Source organism: Microtus pennsylvanicus, chromosome 15 (assembly GCF_037038515.1).
Source record: "Microtus pennsylvanicus isolate mMicPen1 chromosome 15, mMicPen1.hap1, whole genome shotgun sequence".
Lineage (NCBI taxonomy): Eukaryota > Metazoa > Chordata > Mammalia > Rodentia > Cricetidae > Microtus > Microtus pennsylvanicus.
The window spans coordinates 2,982,191-3,007,778 of NC_134593.1; the positions used below are offsets into that span (position 1 = coordinate 2,982,191).

At 50.6% G+C, this 25,588-nt stretch overlaps 2 protein-coding genes across 20 annotated transcripts in view; both read right to left on the bottom strand.

The window, feature by feature from the left end:
- Nucleotides 1-30: 30 nt before the first annotated feature.
- On the bottom strand, nucleotides 31-10,056 carry Ndst2 (N-deacetylase and N-sulfotransferase 2). 3 transcript variants are annotated; one of them, XM_075949472.1, is made up of 15 exons: nucleotides 9,921-10,056; nucleotides 9,263-9,324; nucleotides 5,521-6,846; nucleotides 5,241-5,328; nucleotides 4,883-5,037; nucleotides 4,516-4,701; nucleotides 4,112-4,240; nucleotides 3,809-3,991; nucleotides 3,624-3,720; nucleotides 1,914-2,037; nucleotides 1,603-1,777; nucleotides 1,232-1,402; nucleotides 1,033-1,142; nucleotides 772-874; nucleotides 31-673 (listed from the first exon to the last, which is right to left on the bottom strand). In XM_075949472.1, the coding sequence occupies exons 3-15, from the start codon at nucleotides 6,517-6,519 to the stop codon at nucleotides 548-550; spliced, it is 2,646 nt and encodes an 881-aa protein (XP_075805587.1). In that variant the 5' UTR covers nucleotides 6,520-6,846; nucleotides 9,263-9,324; nucleotides 9,921-10,056; the 3' UTR covers nucleotides 31-547. The 3 variants fall into 3 exon arrangements, with proteins under 3 accessions (XP_075805587.1, XP_075805588.1, XP_075805589.1); XM_075949473.1 differs by lacking the exons at nucleotides 9,263-9,324; nucleotides 9,921-10,056 and having other exon boundaries at nucleotides 402-673; nucleotides 4,883-5,031; nucleotides 5,521-6,649; XM_075949474.1 differs by lacking the exons at nucleotides 9,263-9,324; nucleotides 9,921-10,056 and having other exon boundaries at nucleotides 533-673; nucleotides 1,070-1,142; nucleotides 5,521-6,649.
- A 512-nt stretch (nucleotides 10,057-10,568) lies between these two features.
- Nucleotides 10,569-25,588, bottom strand: part of Camk2g (calcium/calmodulin dependent protein kinase II gamma) — a 57,761-nt gene continuing 42,741 nt past the window's right edge. For 2 of the 17 annotated variants that reach the window (XM_075949049.1, XM_075949047.1), the window contains 9 exons: nucleotides 24,229-24,261; nucleotides 21,969-22,037; nucleotides 20,810-20,854; nucleotides 18,368-18,416; nucleotides 17,067-17,180; nucleotides 14,965-15,040; nucleotides 14,535-14,629; nucleotides 12,884-13,128; nucleotides 10,569-12,508 (listed from right to left, as the gene is read on the bottom strand). In XM_075949049.1, the coding sequence (XP_075805164.1) occupies nucleotides 12,896-13,128; nucleotides 14,535-14,629; nucleotides 14,965-15,040; nucleotides 17,067-17,180; nucleotides 18,368-18,416; nucleotides 20,810-20,854; nucleotides 21,969-22,037; nucleotides 24,229-24,261 (714 nt within the window). In that variant the 3' untranslated portion in view covers nucleotides 10,569-12,508; nucleotides 12,884-12,895. Of the gene's footprint in view, nucleotides 12,509-12,883; nucleotides 13,129-14,526; nucleotides 14,630-14,964; nucleotides 15,041-17,066; nucleotides 17,181-18,367; nucleotides 18,417-20,809; nucleotides 20,855-21,968; nucleotides 22,038-24,228; nucleotides 24,262-25,588 lie in introns of all 17 variants that reach the window. The other 15 variants (XM_075949051.1, XM_075949048.1, XM_075949054.1 and 12 more) reach the window with 8 other exon arrangements.

Sequence of the window (25,588 nt, forward strand, 5' to 3'; positions counted from 1 at the left end):
GTGGTTCACTTCACTGAAGCAGACAAAACAGAAAAATAAGGATATTTATTAAGGACATTTCTAGCCCACAGCTAGGGCTCATATTCAGCTCTATGAGCAATTGTCCGACCTCATCCCCATTCAATGTGAATGACACTAGGGAGGCCAGGCCACAGGTAGATCCCACTGTCTGATTAAAGGGGCCTTAGCAAAGGGCCCTCTCGTGGGTAGGCATAGACACACAAACTGCTGGGGACGAAGAGGGAAATAATGAATTAATACATTCTTCTACCCCCTCCCTGGACCCTCTCTTCCTCACCTCCCAGGTTCATAGGTCAAAGGTACCTAGTACCCATAACAGGGTACCAAGGGAAAGCCCCTATTTTTAGGCCCCCAAACTATGTCAAAGGAATGGATGCTCTTCCCTTTTCAGCTATTCTAATCCTGGGGGCCACTGAGGTAGAGGGGTAAGGGGCCAGGACACTCTAATCCCCCTTTTGGGCCCTGTTCTAAGGCTTGCCCCTTAGTGAAGCAGCAGGCTTTTTGCTGGTATGAGAAGGCTGGGGCATCAGCCCACACTGGAATGCTGCAATTCTTCCCGAAGCCACAAGGGGGCTGGCTGTCCAAGCCGGCTCAGCAGCTTTGATAGTTCCAAATTATGGTTCCGGAAAAAATCCGTAAGGAAAAGGCGAGACTGATGGGAGAAAACGTGAGAGGAGAAACAAACAGTAAAGAGTGCAGCAAGATCAGACCTGGAGGTGGAGCGGCAACCTTGACTCAGGTCTCACTCACCTCCGTGTCCATGTCTGGGTACCGCCGGCCTTTACTTTTCCCTAGACAGCGAGTCTTACCACCTTCAAGTCCCTGGCACCAAAATCCTTTATCTTCATCAAACCTGCTCAAAGGAACAGGGCATTAGGTGTCAGGGAGGAAAAAAATTCAAGCCCCACAAATGCACCCTACCCCTCCCAGCCCACAGGGAGAGATATCTCTTCCAAACAATCCTCTTCTTTCCCCACAAAAACTTCTTCCTCTTGGACCATGCTCTCCCACCTGAGGGTCCTTGTGTAGTTGAGAAAAGGGGTGATACCCAGGAACTTCTGGATGGTCTCCATCGAGGCTGCTGGGTTGATACGAAGCTCCTGCCCATCCACAATCAGCAACTGAAGGGACAGGGATGTGGTTCCCTCCAAATTCCTAAGACTGGGCTGAAGGGAGGGGACCCTAACAAAGGCTCTTGGGGGAACTGTACCTGTCCAGAGGGATAGTAAGTCAGCCAGCGCTGCAGGTGGGTAGAATAGTAACCAGGGACAAGACAACGGCTCTGCAAGGAGCGAAGTACCAGAGGGGCCTGAGAAGAAGCTGAAATCACTTGGTAGAAGGTGTAGTTCAAAGCGACTGGGTCTCCATGTGCTCTCTGGTGCTGCAGGACCAAGGACAAGAAGGGACAGGGCTGGTGATTTGACAGTATTATACCGGCCATATTCTTGTGACAATAGCAAAGCTACCCTTCCTTAAGGGACCAGTTTAATTTCCATACCCTCATCCCTTTCTGTGTCTCTAGCAGTTACTACCTTCTCCACCTTTCCCTTAAGGCCTAGAGGTCCCTAGCTTCAGGCAAACCTGGTACCAGGAGTAGGCCCTGTCAGCAGGGTTGGTGAGGACAGTGATGATCTTGGCTCTTGGTAGAAGGGCAGCCCCCCGCCGTGGTACAACCTCTGAGTCAAAGTAGGTGGCACTTTTTTCAAAGAGGAAGTCAGTGCTGGCATTGGAAGGAACAGGAAAGAAGTCCATGTACCTATAGAAGTAGCATAGAAAAAAGAAACATTTCAGTGGCAAGGCCAGATGTTTGTGTGCTGGCAGAAGCTGGAATGGGTTATTTTTTGGAGAAGGCCATGTTGCTCTGAGAAACACTCAAGGGGACCCAGTCTCACCAGTCGATACCCTTGTGGTAATTAGGGCCATTGAAGAACTGAATTTCCTCAAAGGTGCTGGGGCTAGGAAAGCTGCTTGTCACAGCGGGGTGCAGGCTCAGGAAGAAGTGCACAGCTGTGGTGCCTGCATGGAAGACAAGGACCAGCCTGTGCAGGAAAGCAGCTAGCTCAACAGCATCAGTTTGAAGGAACTAAGAAAACACTCCCTTCAGCCAGAGTAAAGTAAGAGAAGAAAACCCTGAGGGAGGCCCAGGAATGGGTTAAAAAACAGTGGCTTTCGCCTTCCACTTTATCAGAACCACTTGTAGCTCCCCTCCCCCTCCCTAGTACTCAGGCCTGAATCTAGAGCCCCCCCCCCCCCCCCCCCGTGGGGACTACTCTTGCACAGACCTCTTCTTTTCTGATTTTGAGATTAGGTCTTACTAAGTGGCCCAGACTTCCATGAATACACTCTATAGCTGGGCAGGCACCAAAGCTGTCTCTGCCTCCTAAACTGCTGGAATCACAAGTCTGTACAGCCAAGGCTGGCTATTTAATACATTTTTAAGACAGGATCTTGTGTAGCCCAGGCTGGCCTCAAACTTGCTTTATAGCCAAGGATGGCTTTGAATTTCTGATCTTGCCTGTTCCACCAGACTGGCTTTTATGCTGGGGCTGAAACCCAGGGCTTAGTGCAGGCTCAGCACACATCCCAGCCCCTCTTTCTCTCTTTTAAACTCTATAGACAAGCCAGGTATGGTGGCTTACGCATGTAATCCCAGCCCTTGAAAAACTAAAGCAAAGAGATCAGGGCACACTCAGGGTTGGCCTAGGTGATATGAGACGCTGTCTCAAAAAAACTAAACAAATAAAAAAAAATTCCACATATGGGAGCTAGAGAGGTCAGCTGAGTGTACAGTGGTATCCTGTGTAAGGCCCTGGGTTCAACTCTCAGAACACTAAAGGAGAACAAAGCTGTTACCACATTGCCCCTGCAAGCTGACACACATGGATGGCTCTTTATTAGTAGTACAAGTAGTATTTTTTGAGTTTTTGAAACAGGGTCTTCTCTCTGTAACCCAGGCTAGTCTGGAACTCAGTATGTATCCCCAGCTGGCTTTAAGTTCACTGTAATCCCCCTGCCCTTGCCTCCCAAGTGCTAGGTGAGCTACTATGCCCATTTTTCTATAAATGTGCTATACAGCTAGAATTAAGTGGGGGGGGGGTTCCTGTCTCAGGGCTGTGAAAGTAACTCTGTAGATTAAGGTTCTTGCCACTAAATGCAACAATCTGTGTTTGATCCCTAGTATCTACATGGTGGAAAGAGAGACCTCAAGTTGTTGGGCACATGTATGTACATGTACACGCAGACATAAAGGTGCGCATGTGCGTGTACACACACACAAAATGTAATCAAAAAATATTATGGTGCACGCCTTTAATCCCAGCACCCAGGAGGTAGAGGCAGGCTGATTTCTGTGAGTTTGAAGTCAGCCTGGTCTACAGAGTTTCAGGACAGCCAGAGCGACACAGTGAGACCCTATCTCAACAAAACAAAACAAAACAAAACTGGAAATAACTGATTCCTCAAGTTTTCCTGCACATGTGTTTACACATTCATGCAAGCACACTAAATAAATGCAATTAAAAAAATCTTTTCTCAAGAGACTTGACTAATTAGAAGTAGGTATGAGAAGGCAGCATAGGATGAACTGGCTGTGGACAATTTACCTGTCTTCTGTGGTCCCACAATGAGGAACTTGGGGAGTCGATCACATGTTTTCTCCTTGGACCAGATATCTTTGTGCCTCTTGTCATCACAGGGATTCTGAAGGTTAGGCCACGAGTCTGATGAGGACTAATCTTGTGACCCTTGACCCCCATCACATCTCTGTCAGTGTGAGCTCCATCCTTACCTGCCAAAGGGGGTTTCGCTCCTGAGGAAAAAGTTCAAAGTATTTTCGTGCGAGGGGGACAGGAGGAAGGGTCTGGAGACGCAGTCGTGTCCAGCACTGGAGGAAGCGCACCAGGCTCTCAAAGGTGTACAGGCCCAGTCGGTCATTTCCGTAGTTGGACAGGTGTGTCATAAAGACGCTGATCTACAAGAGGGTGCCTCATGTGAGACGCAGCCACCCTATCCCATAATCAGCTTTGGTGAGCGAGGCCCTGGCTTGAGAAGTTTGGCTCTCCAGTCTTCTGGTTCCCTTTTGGTACCTTACCGGATTAAGAAGCACTGTCAGAAAGAGCTCTCCACCTCGGATGCTCCGATCTAGTTCACGAGAACCTCCAGGATACTCGTTGTAGAAGATCGTATGGGTGAAGAGGCCACATGTTTGCCGGGGAAGCACCTGAGAGGAAAAAAAAAGTACAGTGACAGATGAGACATGAATGGTAAGATGGAGGGCAGATAAGGACCAAAGTCAGGAGGCATTGGCAATCCCTGGTTTTATAGAGGTTCAGTTTGAAGTTACAGTAACAAAATTTACTATCTGCATTATCAAGATATTTATCCCCTATTTTGTGGATACCTTGGGCTGGCAGATGACAAGCCACATGTCCAGGCCAGTTAGAGGCTTGTCTAAATTTCAGAGTTTGATTGAAATTAGTAGTGGGAATCCCTCACCATGATGCCATTGTGAATGAAGCCACGGCGGTAGCGGGCAGGACGGAGATGAGGATATTCCTCGGTGCTGGTCACCTGGATGCCCCATACAGATTTCCAGGCCTCATAGAGCTGCGTGTGGATGGGGTACACGCCCGAGTGGTGGGGGGCCACAGCATACCCCAGATCCGTAGGAATCCCATGCTCCTGGGAATGGCATAGACTCTCACCAGGACCTGGTGAAGTTTGGGGAGTAGAGGGTAAAGAGGGTGGGGTGCCTTCACAGAAAGGAAACTGGAAAGGGTAGGAAAGGGTGTCCATTAGGGAGGGTTAAAAAAGAAACATTATCTCTGGGAGAAAGTATGAGAAAGAGACTCAAGAGTCTCACCAAAGCAAACTGTTTGTTGAGCCTCATCTGGTCGGCCAGCACAGAGCGGTTGTGGAAGAGGTGTGGCTGCATGTGGCTCCACATGTGAGGAAACCACCAGAACTCTGTGCGGTGCTTCAGCAGCATGTCGTCCCCTGCGTCCTCCTCTTCTGTCCCTAGGGTCACACACTGACTGCTGACCCCAGCCAGCCCCAGGCCTTTGTTTTGTAGAAACACTGGCCGTCTTCCATCCCTGCCCTTGGCCAAGGCTTTCTGTTTGCCGCCCGTGTCAATCCATGTCTGCCCTAAACTCTGTCCCTTTCTCCAACGTGTGTGCCCAGGGTCAATACTAAAGAGACAGAACAGGAAATGAGCTCACCAGTATGGTAGAACTTGCCCGAGAAGCCCAGGTTGAAGGTGAAGTTGGGGACTAAGGTCCTGAGTTTGCTCTGGGTGGTCAGCAGAGCCTAGAAAGAATAGTAGAGAGATGCCAAATCAGGAGACAACATACTGACTGAGAAATATACAGTAAGTAGATGTCTTTCCAACTATAAAAGGCAGAGAATCTATCTATGACCAGCTCAGAATCAAAGCAGGGAATCTGACAGAGTTTGCAAATTTTCTAGCAAAATACACAGAAAAGGAAAAAAAAAACTGACCTCAACATCAGCCACCTTCATGCGAGTACCTTCTTTGCCCACAAAGATGTCATCAATGTCTACTAAGATGTAACGGTCAAGGTCCAGGCAGAGGCGCTTCCCAGTGAGGTATGCAACAGCATCAACGAAGACAAGCTTATGGAGCCAGAAGGAAAGGCTGTGTCCAAACAGTACCCGCTGTATGCCATCATGAAGCCCCAAGTCCTGTACCACAGTTGGGAGCCGGGCCCGCCCGAGCCCTGGTCCTGGCACAGGGAGCTCAGCTGTCCGATGGCTGGCAAGCAGCACGGGTTCATAGGTGCTATGATTGGACTGGAAGATGGTCCAGTCATCACCAGGCAGCGGTCCTGGCTCCAAGCGGCTGGGGCGGGTAAGATGTAGTAGTGGGGCAGAAGGATTCACTTGGTAATCCCGGAGCCCCAAATTTGAGTGTAGAAAAAGGGGAAAGCCTTTAAGCTGGGCACTCAATAGGCTATGCTCATGGGCTCGGAAAAAGCCAATGATGCCTACACCGTACTCCACACAGTACCGGTCTAGCAGCTCTCGGCTCCAGGAGTCCAGGTTTACATACTTTAGAAGGTTCTCATAGATGACCAACACATAGCGGCCATGGTTGTCATCAGTCAACGTGGGCATGTCCCCTCGGCCAGGTGCTAGTTCAGTGCTATAACGAAAACGACTAGACTCCAAAATGGCCACAATCTCCTGCCCCAATTGTGAGTATGCACTTTCCACAAACACAAGAACCACGGGTTCTGTTCGGGTTGTTTCTGGAGGCCTAGGGGGGCGAGGTGGGACTGGCGGTCGTGCAGGGCCGGCTGCCCCACTGCTACCACAGTCTCCCAAGGGCAGAGGCAAGGGTTCCTTGGCCTTGGGGCTGGTGGACACATAATAAGCCAGGAATCCCATGGAGACAAGACTGAAACCAATCAGCAGCAGGATGAGGCGGTGCAGTTCCAGCTGCCGAGCGGGGCGTACCACTTTCCACAGCTGGAGCATGGCGAGAAGTGAGGCAGCAATGGGGACCACCTCAGGAGATGGGAGGAAGGAGTTCTGTGGGCTGGAATGGTCTTGATAGGGCAGAAGAACAGAAAAATACGAGAAAGGGATTCTCTTAGGGTCAGTGATCCATGAGATGGGAACAAATTCTTTCAATACAGGATAGGAGAGGCAGAAGGAGCAACAGGTTGCACTGGACAGAATCTACTGGTCTCAGGTCACCATGGCCCCTGGCCCATGCCTCAGGCTGAAACTTGAGCTTCCTCAGCTCTGCTGGTGGTTCTCCCATCAGAAATCAGCTAAGTCCAGAAGAGTGGCTCCCATAATCTGTAAGGCAGAGAAATCAGTACATTACTTCTCCCTTTGAAAGTCTGTTACTAACCCATTCTACTTATCCCATCTCTTACCCCACGCTCTTCTATGCAGGCACACGCCTGGACACACATGTTTGAGACAGTCTCTCTCTGGACCTGGAGCTCTCGGTTCCAGTTAAAAGGAATGGCTGCGCCGGTTGTGGTGGCGCACGCCGATAGGATTTGCTGAAGGAGGCAGAGGCAGGAGGATCACGAGTTCGAGGCCAGCCTGGGATACACATTTAAAAAAAAAAAAAGGAATGGCTGGCTAGCAAACCTGTCTGCTTGCTTTAACTTCCCTAGGCTGAGATGGGCACCACCAGACTTTAGTACTGGGAATCTAAACCCAGAGCCTCACACTTGCTCAGCAAGCACTTCACCCTCTGAGCCATCTCCCCAGCCCAGAGATGCTTTGCTCTATAGAAGAATACAAGGTGAATCCCATACCTTGGCTTCATAGCTCGTTTTTTTCTTAGAATACCCAAATAAATGTCCAAATTCTCTTATGTCCAAGCTGGGTCAGCAACAAAGGTTATGAAAGAGCCTAGCCAGAAAGACCAAACAGCCAGGAGGGTGACCAGAGGTCTGTGAGCAGTCTGCCAGTGAGCAGGAGCACTGTGGGCTCTCTACAGCACATCTCAGAGGCCTCATGACCCAATCAGACATCAGATAGGAGAAATCTCCTGAGTCTTAATCAACCACACCCGTCATCATCCGCAACGGTACTAACGAACTTGCAGTCATGTGGCCCCTGTGGTGGAGGAACTTGAGAAATGGCAAGAGTTAATAATTCTATTAGTGTCTGAGTCCAGAACTTGGGAGACTTTCCTTGGCACTACTTGTAAAAAATTACCCATACCCTTCTTTTCCCTATGCCAGAATCAGGGGGGGAGGATAAAACCCGCTCGTGCCTAAGAAAAGCCGGAAAGCCAAGGGCAGACTCTGTGCACTTCTCCTTCCTGAACTAACCACATCCTCCCTCCAGAACAGCACAGGAGCATCCCTAAGGATGGAGGAAAATGAGGAATCGAATCCAGCTATAGCAAGTGGGTGGAGGGCAGATGATCAGAAGACAGTTTTAAGGGAATCTCACTTGATGGCTTCTTTTCCCAGAGACCACTGCAGGTTTCCATTCATTTTATCTGAGCCACTCCCAGTGAGGTCAGCAGCTGGCAATCCCTCTCCATTGCCATTCCACACACCTCAGCGGGGACAGGATCTTTCACAATTATTTAGAGTTCAGCTTTGGCCTGGGTAAAACTAAATGACATAACTGAGCTGGGAGACAGAATAAAAACTGTGATGTGGACTGGAGAGATGGCTCAGAGGTTAAGAGCACCGCTGCTCTTCCAGAGGTCCTGGGTTCAATTCCCAGCAACCACATGGTGGCTCACAACCATCTGTAATGAGATCTGGTGCCCTCTTCTGGTGTGTGTATACATAGTAATAATAAAACAAACAACAAACAAACAAAACTGTGGTGGGGCTGGAGTCCTGGGTTAGTAGCAGAGCCCATGCCTTACCAGGCCCAAGGTTCTAATGCAATGTCGGGGGGGGGGGTAGGAGTCAGAGGTGTAGATCACAGAAAGAGCTCAAGTCTTTCTCTCTTTGTTCCAAAACAGAATTTTTCTGTGTAACCCTGACTGTCCTAGAACTCACTCTATAGATCAGGCTGGCCACAAACTCAGAGATCCTCCTGCCTCTGCTACCCAAGTGGTGGGATGAAAGGCGTGTGCCATCACCACCTGGCAGAACAGTTGTGAGAACTCACGAGTGTGGCCTGTGTTGATAACGGTTATCTAGAGATGTTCTGATTAGCAGGCATTCTGAGAGCTTTGCTCGTGTTCGCAGACCTAGATTTAAAATGGTTCCATTTATTACAATGTGCAAATGATGAACATTTAGTATAAAGGATACTTCATATCTTTTTGTGGTTTGGTCTCCAATGCTGGCAGTGGAACACATAGCCTTGAACAGGCTAGGCAGGTACTCCCCCTGCAGTTACAGCCCCAGGCCCCACAATTCTGGTCCTTTCCTAAGATAGTGGACTCACACAATGCTCTCCTTGTGATGTTAGACAGTTTAAGTTCCTCCCCAGCCACACAACTACAATGCTAAGCAACTGACATCATAGAGCAAAGGGCACTGATAGGTACTGCGGTTAGTAGGTTAGGTGTACTATATGCATCTTTAATTTAGGATATTTTAAAGGTTTTTCAGGATGTAAATCAAGTGCACTTGTACTTAATACAAGTTCGAAGAGGCAGGGAAAATACACATAAGTATTGGTTCCATTTTACACACACACACACACACACACACACACACACACACACACACACACACACACACACACACAATTTCAGGCCCAGAGAAGTTTAGTAACTTACCCAATATCACAAAGCTCCGTCAGTGGAGGAACTGGGATTCAAAGGTCAGGCCTGTCAAGTTCCTGTGTTGTAACAAACTGCATTTTAACTTCATATCTAGAAGAAGCAGTAAGAGCTAGGGAGGGGGTCATGTGAGAACTGTTAGGGGTAGTACAATGACTAACACTGGAGGAGAAACGTGTGTGGCAGTGGAAAGTTTCTGAGGAAGGAGAAAACCAAGGGTCGTCATCCACAGTGGACAGCAAACAGGGAGGGCTGGAGGTGGGCCCACCACTGGGAAAGAGCAGAGCCCACGCTGTGGGGGGAAGGCAGACCGATTGGGGACCTGGCCTAGATGATAAAGGGACCCTCCTGCGGGAACTAAGCTCACCAAAGAAATGAGGAGCCCACAGGTGGGGGAGCTGGAGGGGAAGGGGCAGGAGCGCGGCCGAGAGTTGACACCAAGCAGGAACCGGCTGAAAGAGCCCGGTAGTGACCCGGGCGAAGCAACCGAAATAGGGCAACTGAGGGGAGGCCAGCGGTGGGGACATAAGGCAGGGGCGCAGAGGGCCGGATGAGGGGCCGCCCAGGACGACCCTGCGGGTGGTTACAGTGGCGACACTCACGGGGAAAACTGGGGGCGACCGCGGACGGGAGGCTGCTCTCAAGGATGGCTCACCCTGTGGAGTGGCCGGCGTCCCCGTTGTCCGCGGGCCCCGCTGCGTCCCGGGGCCGCCGGGCTTCCCTGCTCGCGGGGCCTCGGGCCGCGTCGCGGCGACTCCGCCATCTCCGAGCGAACGCTCCGCCGCAGCCGGGCCCAACTACCGCTTCCACCAGGGGGAGGCGGCGCGCTGCGGCTCGTGGCGCCCGCTCGGGCCCGCGCGCTCTCTGAGCGTGGCCGCCGCGCGACCGGGGGCTGGGAGAACCCGACGGCCCACCGTCGTGCCCGGCAGAGCCGCAGCCCCGCAGCCCCGCAGCCCCCCGGCCTCGCGCTCGGGCCACCGACGCGGACCCCCTCCTCCACGCCGGGTGGCACAGTCTGCAGAGCGTCGGGGCGGGCCCAAGGCCCAGGCCCGTCCACTCAGCCCCGCGAAGGGGGAGGGAGCCGTGCACAGAGGGTGGGGCCACCTCCCACTGGGGCGGAGCGAAGGCACAGGCCCCCGCTTAAGAACCCACTTCCTCCTGGCGGCAGACAGACTCAGCAGCTCTGGCTGAGTTTATACCAAGTTTTCTTCTTCAGGCCCCAAGGGAATGGGAAAAGATGTTTGTCTTCTCCTGAAGCCCTGTCACGAAAGTCCCGCGAGCCTCCAACAGAAAGAACACAGTGGACTGTTTAAAGGTTATTTTATTAAATATCTTCAAGGTTTCATTGTAACAAAGCTATGAAGGGACTACCAACATTCAGAACAAACACTAATTTTTAAATTATTTCTAAGTCATCATGCAAAAGTTCTGCATCAAATGCCTTCCATTTCCTGTTTAAAAGGTGGTTTGTTTTTTTTTTAATAGTCTATTAATAGTCTATAGATGCTGACATTAGCCCCAGAAGTGGAGTAAGAATGCTAAGGAGTGGGGCTGGAGCAGCCGTATGAAGCTATGGGTCTCAATGAGCTCTAAGACCAATCGTTGTCTTCAAGCCAGCAAAACCAAACCCTGTGGTGAAGTATCTGTGGGCTGGCACGCAGGCTGCAGGGCAGGTAGGGACTAGGGTCCAGGGTCTGAGGCATGCAGAAGGTGCTTGAGGAGCCTGGCTAAATTCAAGCACCAGCACCCATGAATTTGTTCTCCTCTCAGCTGGTTCCAAAGCCTGTAGTTCTTTTCCCCAGCTCCGGTGTCTCCTGAAATCCACTCCCCTCCCCCCAGTGCAGATGCTATGCAGTTGTTTGATGGGGGAACCAAGACCAGGCCAACTGCTCCTCCTTTATTTTCTGTTAATCTGCTTAGGGTACAGATCTTTTCTTCCTGGAATGGAACTCCTTGAGCACAGAGGGACAATGAATGTAGAAGCCTTGGCTCTGGACCCCTTTTCTGGGTACATGCAGGTGAGGGGGTGATGCCCATGCAGATTGTCCAGCAGAAAGTCTATACTTCAGTTGGTCAGTCAAGAGGCCTCTTTAAAGAGGACACTCCTCACTCAAGCAGTCAGTTCAAACTCAAACACAGGGAGAGAGATGGACGTGCAGCATGGGAAGCAGCCCGGAGGGCAGCCAGAATGCATAGAAACAACCACCAACTCTTATTCCACTGCCTCACTCCTCACATCCCACAGGGCACTTGGCAGAGGGCCCAGGTCCAGATGAGGGTCAGCACGGGGACCACCATGAAAATGCAAGACAAAGATGGTCCAGATCAGCACAGAAATAGAACTGCCGAAAGTGGCAAAAGGAGCCCTGGCCAAGGTCTACATCCCTCCTTGCTAAGTTAGGAAAACCAACAGGAAGCAAAGTAGCAACCCCTTCCTTCCCCTTCCCATCCACAGAAACCAGGCCACGGCGTTAGGGCCCACGTGCATTGTGCATCCAAGAGAAATGGATGAGTGAGTGCATGTCAGACTAACACGAGGTTTCTCATCAGCTTCATGGCGGATACACGTTTGCAGCACCAATTCTCTTTCTGCCTACATCAACTCGAACAGCACAGCAAAGTCCAGGCCTCCAGTCCTAAGGCCACTGGTTCTCAGCTGCCTCCACAGCAGACGGGCTGGGAGCGCTGCATTCTCTCCCAAGTAGGTCTGACAGCCACAGCATTTTCTTCCATCTCCTTCTAGGTGTCGATGCATGTTCTGAAGAAGTCCACTTCTAGACCTGGGGTAATCAGGCCACCTCTGGGGCTGCAACCACACCATGGCTTCCAAAGCTCTGTCAAGAGTCCTTGCCTGGTCCCCCTGAGTCCACGGGGGCCTGAGTCCAAGCTCACCTCTTCAAAGCTGGTGGGTGAGCCCACTGTCCATGCCTGGATGAGTCACACAAACTCCTGCCTTTTTGCGAGCCCAAGGGCTATCAGTTGTTTTAAAATGCATCACGGTACGAATCCCAGTTTTTTTTTTTAAACAATCTTTTTTTCTTAAATGTAAAAAACACCTCGGTACAGCAGAGACAGACACGAAGGGAGGGCGGGAGGGCTGCATGCAGGGGCGTGCATTGGTTGCTGCCGCTTTGTAATTGAATTGTTTTAAACCTCAAACGAACAGGACTGCCGCTGTCACTCAGGCCCCCCAGAGTCACTGGCTGCGAAGGTTCAACCTCCAGCTGGAATCTCCTGATGCCCCTGTTGAAACAGAAGGTGGCAGCAGGACAGAGGATGATGAGAACAGACAAAATCCCTGGGATTTCAGTACAATACACACATGGCTAAATCCACTTCAACAAGCAAAGAAGGGAGAAGCCGACATTTGCTTTACAGCATTGCCTCCATTTGAGTGTTTTACATGCTTTATGTATAGTCTCGTACTTGATCTTCACAATTAATTCATCATGGACCAGAGGTAGGTACCACTTTCTCCCTCTGTTGGTAACTAAAGAGACTGAGGGCTTAGCAAGAGGAAGACTGCATACACCAAGTTTGGGGTCTGTCTGGTTACAGAGCAAAGCCCAGTCTTTGCCACCCCTCCCCTGCCCAGTCCCTTCTCCCTACCAGGTGTACCTGTGGCTGAGTTCACTGCAGTGGTGCGGCAGGGGCCCCTGAGCAGTGATAGTGAACATTGAGCCACTTGCCATCTCGGCGGTGCCACACCCGGGTCTCCTCCGACTGGCTGGTGCGAGGTCGACCCTGCCCGTCGATGTACTGGGTGAGCCGGATATAGGCGATGCAGGCTGCATCCTCCCCAATCACGTGGACGTGCGGGTTTAGGATGGTGGTATGGATGGGCTTGCTGTTCTTGGACAGGACTGCAGGGGGCAGGGCAGGGAAGTGGAGGTAGTAGGCATAAGGCTTGGGCACTCATATATTCCTGCCAGGCTGCACCCTCTTTACTGTAGCTCCAGCAGCCATTCCTAGAATCCCCAAGTGCCCCCTCATCGCCCCCAGAGGCCAAGATCCCTCACAATATCAGTATCATCCAAAAGGAAGAGAAATGTGGGTAGTAACAATAGCAACTCCTCTTTTCATTAGGTAGTGTGCTGAGGCTTTACATGCAAGACATGGGTTTGTTCACTGTTATTATTTTCTTTACTATAAGGAAAAAGACTCAAATCAAAGAAAATATTTAAACTCAGGACCATAAGGCTCTAATAAAAGCCTGTGGTTTTCTACTTGGTTAGGCTGATGTTTAAAAGTTCTAAGCTTGCTTTGCCCCATCTAAGGCTGAAGAGAAAAATCATGAAAGCAATACATTCAAAGTCATTTTGTGACTTAAAAAGAAAAGGCATATCAAAGTTTAAAATCCCTAAAGTACCCAGTTCAGGATCTCCCCCAAACTTCCAGGGTTCTCTGGATTTGGAAAAGCAAAGGGAGCTGGACACCATTATCAGCATACAGTGTGCTTATGGTGAAGCTTCCATTCGGATTTGCTTAAGTTCATTCCAGTGTTATAGAAGCTGCAAGAGACCTTCCTTGGAACCAATATAAACACTGCTTCTGGCTTAGATAGCTAGATAGCTTAGATAGCTAGGGCATTAGGCAGGCAGCTAAGGTGTGGAGAAATCACACTAGGGGAGTCAGTGAGGAAAATAGCTACAACGTAACACTCAGGGTAGAATAAGAGCCGCCTAGAATAAAGTGGACAAGAGGAAGGAAAAATGAGGAATGAGGGTCTTGGAAAGTAGAGAAAGAGATGGAGGGTATGATGATTCAGTTCTGGGACCTCTGGCAACTGTTCAGACCATAAATCTCTCCCATCTAGATGCCTGGCTCCTGCAGTGTCCAGGGTCGCCCAGCCACAGCTTCTGACCTCACAAATCACCGTTAGTGCTTTGTTACTTGCTTATACGGCTTTGTCATGCGTTTATTTCCTTTACTGTGAGTCCTGCAGACACAGACCTCTCATCATTACTTGCTGAGATCATCTTGACTTAGTCTTGAAGGGTTTATAGTCTGTCTCGGAGAAAAGTGATGCTTGGAGGGATACAACGACCCTAACCCCTAACTGTGACGATCAACAGGGCCTTGATACAGTTGCCAAATGAATGGGCACTCGTCTTTTAAAAGAGCAGGACACAGGGGGTGAGCACAGAGCAGGATGCAGCAGGAAGGCCAGATAAGGTGAAGATGGGCAACTAGGGGGAAAGGGTGGGTAGGGACAGAGGCGGGAACGGAGGGGCAGGCAGGAGTATATCAGCAGCACGAACCCACTCACGATTCTCAAAGTAAAACTTATGGAAATCCATCCCCTCCACGAGGTTACCAAGGGCTTCTGGCTCAAAGGAAGTGAGGCCCGGGTCACAAATCTTCCTGCAGAAAAGAGGGCCAGGGGTGGGGTGGGGGGCAAAAACAGCCTGTCAGGCCTCAATGGGAATTATGTGCCTTCTTCATCAGTGTGTCTGTCCCACAGAAGGTTAGCTAGTGGCTACACCAGACAAGACAACGCTCCTCGGGGTTAGCCTTGCAGGGCCACTCAGCTGTCCTGCTCTTTCTCCCATGTCAGGATAATAGGGCAGGCTCGGCTGTGGGGGTCCTATGGGCTTAGGGCTCAGATATAGCCCTGTTCCCAGGAACACAGACACTTTTTGGAAAATAGAGGCGGACTTGGGAGACGAGCTATCTCAGGGCAATGGGTCTTTACTCACGTGTAGGCCTCAAAGTCTCCGTTGTTGATGGCTTCGATCAGTTGTTCTGTGATCTTAATGATCTCCTGTTTTCGCACTGTTAGGGAGAAAAATCCACTAATTTACCTGTTGGGCAACTTCCCAAGGGACAAGAGAGCCCTCCTCCGTCCTTCAGGGATCCCTTATGGCCTCTTTGTCAAAGACACCTCCTCCTGTCTTTTAATGCCCTGTGCAAGAGGAACAAGCCCACCCTTCACCTCATCCTTTTTGGCATCTGCAGAACCAAGGACAACCTCCTTTCTAAGCCCATCCAGGAGTTATGAAATCTGTGGCCTTTGCCACCTTCTTTATCAACAACCATGTTGCAGTAAACAACTTGTTTTTAACAGCTGAGGAGCTTGTAATGTCGTGAACCCTCTAGTTAAGGGTCTGTGCATTCCATCTTTAGCGGGCTTAGGCTCTCTGAGAAGCAGCTCTAGGTATGGCTGTTCTCTGCCTCTAACCACTTACTTCTCTCACCAGGGGCTCAGTCAGGTCGCAGTTACTACCCCCTTGGAGCCCTTACTCAGCAGTCCAGAACTTAGCCTTGGACCCCTGCCTGAGAGCAAAATAGAGCTAGAGATGAAGTTCCAAAAGGATGAATAGAGTGTGGGTGGATGCTTAGCTCTCTTTACACCACTGTCTTCCACGGGGATTTCCTGGGATAAAGGATCTCAGACCTGTGAAAACCTTTGACAGCTTCTCACGTGACTACACTGCCCTTGGCTAAGCTTCAGAAAAACTAGAGAACTACACCTATGGAAGACCAACAAACGACTGAGAGGCAGGCAGTTTGGTGCCCTCCTTCCCTACCCAAGGGGCACATGGTGATACCCTGCTCTCTGGGGTAGCTCACTTACAGACAGAGCCACTATTAGCAGGGGGTGTCTCTAGCGTAAGGGCGAGCTTGGACTGAGATCAGGCTAACCCTGACTGTAACTGGAGCCCCAGGCTGGTCCAGGCCACAAGCCTTTCCTCACAGGCGCAAGAGGCTGCAAGACAGACAAATGCGAGCATTAGAACAGTCCCAGCAGGGCACAGCTGGGCACAGCTGGGCACAGCTGGGCCAGCACAGCCACGGGGAGTATTTGGAAGGGAATGGCATAGCTGAAGGTGCAGCCAGGAGGGACTCCACAGACCACTGATAGGTGGGCAGCCCTGACTGAGCAGCAGAGGCTTTACGGGAGCCAATGAGCTCCATTCTCTCTTTGGAGAAGCAGGCAGGTATGCCCCACGTAACACGTTCCCCTGGGTCCCATCAAATCTCTTGCGAGGACCTGACTAGGGTCCTCTTGGGTGAAGAAGACTGGATTTAGAAACTCCCTAAGAGTATGGTGTGGGGCGAAGAGACCAAGACAGGCATCCTTTAACACAGACAGAACTGCAGACATAAGCACGAATCTCAGGAGCCCTGCCAGCTACCTCTGTGGTGAGGTGGGGGCCCCTCAGCAACCCCCACTTGGCAGACAGGGAAACTCAATCTCTAGGCAGCTCACACACTTCACAGACTTTTGAAGGTAGCGTAGCTGGAATTTATGCTTCTTTTTGAGACGGGGTCTCATAGTGTAGCTAGGTTGGCCTTGAATTCAATGGAGATCCTTTGGCTTCAGCCACAGCCTCCTGAGTGCTAGGATTCTAATTGTGTAGCATCACACTTAGTTAAGATTCAAAATCACATCTGTCTCATTCAGAGCCCATGTTCCGAATATGGCTGAGTCTCAGGAAATGCTAAACCCAAGACAATCCCTAGGTCGCTATGCACCACCGCTCTGACTCCCACCCTCATGGACTTGACTTCTCACGGTTTTTCCCAGCTGTTGCCAAATCAAGGCCTGCTACACATCCCAGTGGCTTTCTACTTCCCATTTCCACACCATGTTTTCCCACCCACCCTTCTCTGGGCTCCAAACTCAGACCTGCTGGGGACTAGGCCTCCATCAGGCCCCTGGCTCTGGCAGATGCCATACCCCTAAAGCTGACCAACAGGTAGCTGGCCTAGGCTGACCAGCTCTTGGGGAAATCCCTGAGGGGCTTCAGGAAGAGCCAGGGAGTTGGAAGCCAGAATGTGCCTCCCTCACACTTACTGGCTGAGGAGCAGAGAGAAGGCTGGGGCTGCATGCCTGCAGAGGGGGCTGTTCTGTCCCGGGGGCTCCGTCCTTCGGGCACCAAGCTGCCATTCCCAGTGCGGAGCGGGGCAGCTAGCCAGCCAGGGCAGGGCAGGGCAGGGCAGGGCAAGGCAGAGCAGCCAAAACAAACAGAATAAGGCAGGTGAGCGAGCAAGCCGAACAGGACCCAAGCCACTGGCACTGCAGAGCCGGGGCAAGGTGATACCTGGGGCTGCTGTGGGCACTGGACCACATCCCACTCTCTCTGCCAGAGAGGCCTCCCAGCTGGGAACACTGCAAAGGTGCATAGACCTAAGCCTGCAGCTTCCAAAGGAGCCTTAAAACATCCTATACAAGGTCCCCTGCTACTAGAAGACATTCAAGAGGGGCTAGGCCACGAGGCCAGCAGAGATGATACCTCTTACTCTGTCAGAGTCGAACTGATCTCTCAACTCCCAGCAGCGTACCAACTTATACGTACACACTTTCAGTGTGTTTGACTCTCTCCGATAGGATCCTGCCCCACATCCTGTCTTTCCTGATGGCCCAGCAGGAGGTCACTTATAGAAACCAAAGGCACAAGTTCTATGAGGCCAACCCAAAGAGCAGAAGATTTCCACTGGTCTGGCCTCCATGTTCCTTATAGCTCTGGCATTCTGGCCACTTCAAGTTTAGGCTAGTGATCATCACAGGCCCACAAAAGCAGCTGCATGTAGCTTCAGACACCACAACAGCTCTAATTCTGTCAGTCCTGGTCAGAACTCAGGACCAGAGTGGAAACTCACCCCAGCCAGTCTGGGGCTGTCCTTGGTGTTTCTGTTGCTTCTTGTTCCTTTCTCTTTTTGAGGGGAGAGGTGCTGGGCTAGGCAGTGTTCTACCACTGATTTGTACCACAACCCCTTGCTTTCATTTCAAAGTTCTACATCCAGAGAATTACCTTGGGTCTTAGGAAAACCAGGACTGATTTCTGCAGACGCCTCTGCTCTGGGATGCTACATCATTATCAACAACAGGAACAGCTCTCTAAACACTGGTACTAAAGACAGCTAATTTGGCTATTCTAGACTTTGGTAAAAAAGGAGAAGCCCTTTTTGCTTGGTCACTAACACCAGATGGGGACCTTATGTCTCAGTGCATGGAATGTAGTTTTTAGGTCAAGCCCCCTGTTGTGTAAGGAGGCACCAATCCCAGTTCCAGGGACAGAAAAGACCGATGTCCCATCAACACTGAAGTACCTGGGTCACAGTTGGGGGCCCTTCCCCTCCAGGGACAGCACCTACCTTTAAGGTCTTCATCTTCTGTAGTGGTGTTACAGCTCTCTGTGGAGCCCTGCGGTCCAAAGAGAACACGAATATCATTAGTCCTTGGATGCTTGGAGGAAGAAGAACCAACAGGTCCCTACAAGAGATGCCCAGAAGAACCTGAGAGGCTCCTGCCTTCCATCCTTACTCCTTGTTCAGAAAACTCTTCAGGTTCCAAAGTCCTTCCTAGGCTTTCATGTCAGGAAAAGGCAATACCTAATCACTCATGCTACAGCTCGGACCATTCTTCATTCTTCTCTTCCTTGCATCTTCTCTACAGATGCACAGCGAGCTACCATCTGTCGGAGTATCACTGCTGCAGCCTCCAGCTCCCTTCTTGACACTCGGGCCTTCTCCTTAGAGTTCTTATCTATGGTGAACTTACAAAATACAGCTAGATTTTATCTCCCTCTGATAAAAACTACCAATAGCTTCTCTTTGCTGCTGGAATAAATGTAAATCATACGGCCAGACACAGCGTGCACACCTTTAATCCCAGCACGTGGGAGGCAGAGGCAGGTGGATCTCTGTCAACTCAAGGCCAGCGTGGTCTACAATACTGAGTTCCAGGACAGCCGGAGCTACACAGTGAGACCCTGTGTTGAAACACATAAACCATACTGAGAACCCTGCCTACTTCTCCAACTTCTTGACTCTCCTACTCCTTAGGCCTTTGCTCACTAAGCTCAGCTGCTTGGTTCTTTCCGGCATTCCCCAGGCCTTACCTCCGCCTGGCAGCCTGTCTGCCTCCTTCCTACTGATGTTTCATTTCTAGCTCAGACAGCCCCTCCGCGAAGCCATTCTCTGACCATTTCATTAAAGGCCATGTTCACTCTCTTTGTACCACTTTCTTCTGAGAACTTATCACTACTGGATCTTATTTTATTTGTTGTTGGTATGTTATCTACTAGGTCTACCCCTCCCCCCAAACGGAAATTTATTTTGTCCTCTCTATACAGCAGAGTCATGGTAGTCAGCAATGGTACTAAAACTGCGGGGGTGGGAGGTTACGATACAGAGAATACTGTACAGTCTGGCTAGATTCTTGCCCTTTTGGGGGATGTATGCATGCATGGTGTGCATGGTGCACGGTGTGCATGTATGCATGAGTGTAAGTTCATGTTTGCTGTGGACGGTGTGCATGTATGCATGGGTGTGAGTGCATGTTTGCTGTGCATGGTGTGCATGTATGCATGGGTGTGAGTGCATGTTTGCTGTGCATGGTGTGTGCATGTATGCATGGGTGTGAGTTCATGTTTGCTGTGCATGTATGCATGGGTGTGAGTTCATGTTTGCTGTGTACGGTGTGCATGTATGCATGGGTGTGAGTGCATGTTTGCTGTGGACGGTGTGCATGTATGCATGGGTGTGAGTGCATGTTTGCTGTGGACGGTGTGCATGTATGCACAAGTGCAAGCACACATATGGAAGCCAGAGACTGACACTGTTGTCTTCTTCAATTGCTCTCCACTTTACTCATGGAGGCAAGGTCTCAGGCTGTACCCAGACTTCCCAGATTGTCTGGGAGGTCCTGTACCTCCAACATGCCTGGTCTACAAGTGTGCGCCATGTGCAGTTTGTTTTATGTGGGTCCTGGTAATCCGAATTCCAGTTTTCATACTTGCTCAGTAAGTACTTATCCAAGTTTTCTCCAGAGCCTTGGCTCTTTTCTTCCTTCTAACAATTCTTCTCACTAAACTTCTATTTATTCTTTCTTTTATTCATTCATTCATTCGTCACTTGTTTGTTTTTTGAGGCTGGGTTTCTCGGTGTAACCTTCGCTATCCTAGAACTCACTCTGTAGATCAGGCTGACCTCAAACTCCCAGAGATCCGCCTGCTTCTGCCTCCTGAGTGCTGGGATTAAAGGTGAGCACCACCACTGCCTGCTCTCACTAAACTTCTTTTTCTTTAATATCCACTATATTTTATTATTATTTTTTATTTATGTTCAGTGGTGCTTTGCCTGTATGAAGATGTCAGGTCCCCTGGAACTGGAGTTACAGACAGCTGTGAGCTGCCATGTGGGTGCTGGGACTTGAACCCGGGTCCTCTGGAAGAGCAGCGGTGCTCTTAACTGCTGAGCCATCTCTCTAGTCTCATCACTTCCTAACTCATGGAATTTACTACTATCCATCACTTGCAAACAAGAAAGCTGTGGCACAAAGTGGTGAACGACCTGCTCTGAGGTCTGAAGCTGAGATTCACAGCGGATCAATCTGACTGTACAGCCTCGGTCCAGAGTCAGTAAGCTTTGTCGTTTCACAGGACAGAGTAACCAACACACCCATTATTGCCTCGATACTGGACCCCACGAACACTCCGCACACAATATCCACAAAACTCTCAGACCCCAGTGACTCAGTCTATTTCTTTCCTGCTGGATGAGAAAGCTGAGCAGACCTGGTGGCCACTCACTCACCTTGATCCCATCTGTAGCGTTGTGCACCACGGTGGTTTGTGGTTCCTGTGAGAGAAGATAAAAATTATCCTCCAGATTTGGGGACTTGAGCTCTTCTGTGAAGGATCCCCGCACCCTGACATGGTACCCTTAGAGACCCTATGATGACCACTGAGGCCTGCCCACCAGACATCCCTACAAACCAAAATATACTGGCTCGACTAGAGTCCCGGAGAGTCAGGAAACCCAGGATTTAGCTGACTGGCTGGTAAAGAGAAGCTTGAAGAGGCAGGCTCTCAGGACATTGAGAGGACAGGGGCCTCTGCACTTGAGTCTGTGGGTGTGGGGGAGCCCTAGGGGGCAAATACACAAGAGGAGCTGTGGGATTCAGGCCCTGCCAACAGTGTTCATCAAGGGGTGCACAGAAGACAGGGGCACAAAGAAAGCAGAAAGAGAAAGTCTCCCAGAAAGACCTAGGATGCCCCTTCAGCAAGTTGAGGATGGCCCCATGGCCCCATGGCCCCACACCAGATTGCAAAAAGGTTCACAGGAAGTAGAAGACATGGCAGGCATGATTAAACAATAAACAAACGCCCCTCTCTTCCCGGTGTCCTCTGTGCTAGTTCATCAGCTAGCCAGCAGTAGCACAGAGAGCTCTGTGTTATATACTGTACCCACTAAAGAACCCTGCGAGAACTCAACGGAGGGGCTCTCCAGGACCAGAGAAACTTTGGGGGAACCTCCATCTTCCTTCCTGTTCTTGACTATACAAAGGAGAGGTTGAGGCAGGTTCTACAAGGAAACCTCTAAGAACTAAGGATCAGGTACCAAGAGAGCTCCTACCCTCTGCTTTTTTCAAACAATTCACCTCCCTAGCCCTGATAGCAGACCCACTGAGGGTGAGTGCTTGGGGACGGGAGGCCTAACTGACAGCCCTGATCACTCTTTCCCCAGCAGCAACAGGTACAGGAGCGGTGGTTCTGCCATGCAGGATGGAGCATTGCCAAGCAGGGGAATGAAGGGGAAGGGGCCTGAGGGGCAGCACACAGAGCAATCTGCTCTATGGAAAGCAAAAAAATGACAAAAGCTGTGGGGTCCTAGGGAGGTATGGCAAGAAGAGGAAGTGGGAAAGAAGCAGGAGGCAGCCAGGGTCAGGCGGAGAAGCCGTAGTCAGAGGTACCATGGCCGTCTGCAAGGGCGCGGGCTCTTGGGCTGGGCTTACGAGACTGTTTTTGTTGTTGCTCTGTGGCTGAGACAAGAAAACAGATGGTTTAGTTCCTCCAGAGTCACCAACGTTGCTCAGATTTGACTCCCAGACCTCCCTTGTCCCCTGGTCTGGCCTCAGGTGCTATGCCTGAGGTGGCAACTGTAACACCACCGTGCAGATGGGAGCAATGGTTAGAGAAATGATTTGAGTAAGAGAGAATTTGGGGAGCCCCAGAGCCCTAGCTCTGGAGGCATCCTCATTGTAGGACTAGCCAAAGATCTGTTTGAAGGCACCTCTCCAGAAATGTCTGCTTTCTGCAGGTGCCATGCCAACACAGTCACAGCAGACCCAGACCACCACATTACAGGTGGAAAGGATGGTGACTTAAAGCAGAACAAAACTGAAAACTCTGGCTCCCCTGTGGCCCTTCTCCTAGCACCTGCATTTCCTTTCCCCTTAAAATAACAGTTTGAAGCCTGATATGAAGAGAGGAGGGAAACGAGCAAGGGTGCCTGGTCCTGGTCCGGGAGGTAGAGTCCAGAGAGAAAACGGGTGGAATTCAACTCTGAATATACAATGTAGCCACAGATCTCAGGGGACAGGACTTTGCTCTTTATCTTCCACCTGATAAAATCTTGGACTTGATCAGCTGGAAGTGAGGGCAGAGCCCCGAGGAAGGGCAGGCAAATCTCAATGGTGGCTGTGGCTGTAGTCGCAGTACTCAGTCCCAGGAAAGAACAAGCTGCCCAGCAAGCCAACATTCCTAATGGCAACCACGACCACCAGGGATATTTCCTTGCCTTTTAAAATGCTATAGAGTGGCAGAGTCAAGAAGGAGTGTGGAGAGGAAGGAAGGCGGCCAATCTCCAGGGCAGAGAACCACAGCAATGCTCCCTGACTCTTCTGAGTTCTAAGCAGTTCAACTGAGTCTCCCTGGGGCCCAATGGGGTCACAGACAAAGGAGCAGCTTGACCACCCGAGTTCTTCAGTAAGCACGAGACAAATGTGCCTCTAGTCAGAGCATAAATGAAGATACGCTGATAGCCAGAGCGTATCTCTTCTCTCCTAGAACACACTCAGAATGCATCCAGACTCTTCTACATCTTCCCAAAGGCCTCATGGACCAGATCTACAGCTACATGACCCCAGTTAGTGGCTGAGGTTAGCCATGGAATCCTGAGTCAACATCAAGTACTACAAGATGATATTGAAATGTACAGGCTGGAGAGGAGTCCCTGGGGTAGGGGGGGGGGGGGGGGGAGAAGAAACACAAACGGTGACTGCTTTCTTGTGTTCCTATCCTGAGACAGCAGAGGGCAGAGCTCTCTTAGCTCAGCTACTGATGCTGATTTCCTGGTTTCAGTTGATTGGAGAAGAGTGTCCCGGCTGCAGACCCAGCTGACATAAAGACCTTTGCAGTGGCTGAGGATGAGCATTCCATGGTAAGACATGCCTATCTGCGGAGGACTGAGCTAACACCCGAGTGGCCACACCTCTGGTTATAATGGATGGTTTCATAACGACTAGGCTGCTGTGTTCCCTTGGTGCCCAGTATCCCACGAGAAAAGATGCATTTACTATAGTCTTTCAGCGCAGGCCTAACAGGAAAATGGGATTTTCACAGAACAAGGTTTAGAGCCAGGAGCCAACCATGAGTTTTTCCCATTACATGGCTGCCTACTGAATGAACATACGGCTCCCAGGAAGCAGCTGCTCATGCCTGGAGAACAGGCCTGATCTCTCTCTCTCTTTTTAAAGATTTATTGATTTTATGTATGAGCGCTCTATCTTCACATATGCCTTTAAGCCAGAAGAGAACATCAGATCCCACAAGAGATGGTTGTGAACCACCACGTAGTTGATGGGAACTGAACTCAGGACCTCTGGAAGAGCAGCCAGTGCTCTTAACGTCTGAGCCATCTCTCCAGCCCCAGGCCTTATCTCTTGAGGGACGGTAAGAGAGGGTCTTTCCCCAAAACTCCCACTGGCTTTACTTCGTGCATTAGACTGTTGGAGGCTACCCAACCTCCACAGCAACCTTCTGATGCCCATTTGTAAGGCCACTCGGTGACCTTGGGCAATGGCCCCGCCTGACAGGACAGGCCACACTGGTCCACACAGCACAGACATGCAGTGAGGATGAGTGACGCACATGGCAGAATGGGTCTGCATGGCTGGCAGGCGGGCACAAGCAGCATGGAGTGAGCAGGATGGGTGGGCAGGCAAGGCTCACCATTAGGTGCACGCTGGAACTCGACTTCCTTTTCTGGACACACCACAGCAAAAGGGAAAGAGAACGGGAAAGAGGAGGTAAGAAGAGAAGCACAGAGACGTTGCAGGTTAGTGCACCAGCTTGGGCTCTGCATGAGGGGACAGAAGAGGAGGAAGAGCGGGACCCCGGAGTCCAACATCAGAGGGGTTAAAACAGTACACAGATCACAGGCGCACACACTCCTCCAGCCGCTGGAGAAGAGCTCTTTCAAGTTCACAAACACAGAAACTTTAGCATACCCTGAGAAGTCTGTTTTGTTCAGTCACAAGCATATGTGGGTAACATTTGACGACTGGGTTCACAGGACCAGCACACTGACAAGGGCACTCACAGTCTCTACTACAGGTTTGGGTTCACAGGACCAGCACACTGACAAGGGCACTCACAGCATCTACTACAGGTTTGGGTTCACAGGACCAGCACACTGACAAGGGCACTCACAGTCTCTACTACAGGTTTGGGTTCACAGGACCAGCACACTGACAAGGGCACTCACAGCATCTACTACAGGTTTGGGTTCACAGGACCAGCACACTGACAAGGGCACTCACAGCATCTACTACAGGTTTGGGTTCACAGGACCAGCACACTGACAAGGGCACTCACAGCATCTACTACAGGTTTGGGTTCACAGGACCAGCACACTGACAAGGGCACTCACAGCCTCTACAGACAGGACTGTCTGAAACGCGAGTGAGGAATACCAGAGAAATAACAAAAGTTACCATAGAATGGTCTTAGCTTTAGTACAGCATTTGACCTCTGAACTTGGACCTCAATGAAGCTGTGAATGCTGTCCAGATAAAGATGGCAGACTCTTCCCACCTACCTCCCCGCCAGACAGTTTCCCTGTGTAGCCTTGGCTGTCCTGTAACTCCCTCTGTAGACCAGGCTGGCCTCAAACTTACAGGGATCCACCTTGCCTCTGCCTCCTGAGTGCTGGGTTAAATGTGTGCGCCACCACACCTGGTCGGCAGCAGACTCTATCTGACATTTCAGTGTTGACACTCTATTCTTTGTCAGTATAGCCCTGCTACTTTAAAAACTCGGCATGTTCTATTGCTTTTTGTGATTACTAGAACTGGAAGCCCAGGGGAGCTGGAGAATAAGAGTGCAGTGACCAAAGACGCAGAGGTAGAAGCCGAGAGAGGCAGAAGGCCGTGACCTCAACCTCCACTAGATCTCTTAGACCTCAGGGGCTGAAATAAGAGCATCAAACTAAGACCAAACAGCCAGGCGGTAGTGGCACAGTCCTTTAATCCCAGCACTGAGGAAGCAAAGGCAGGTGAATCTCTGTGAGTTCAAGGCCAGCCTGGTCTAT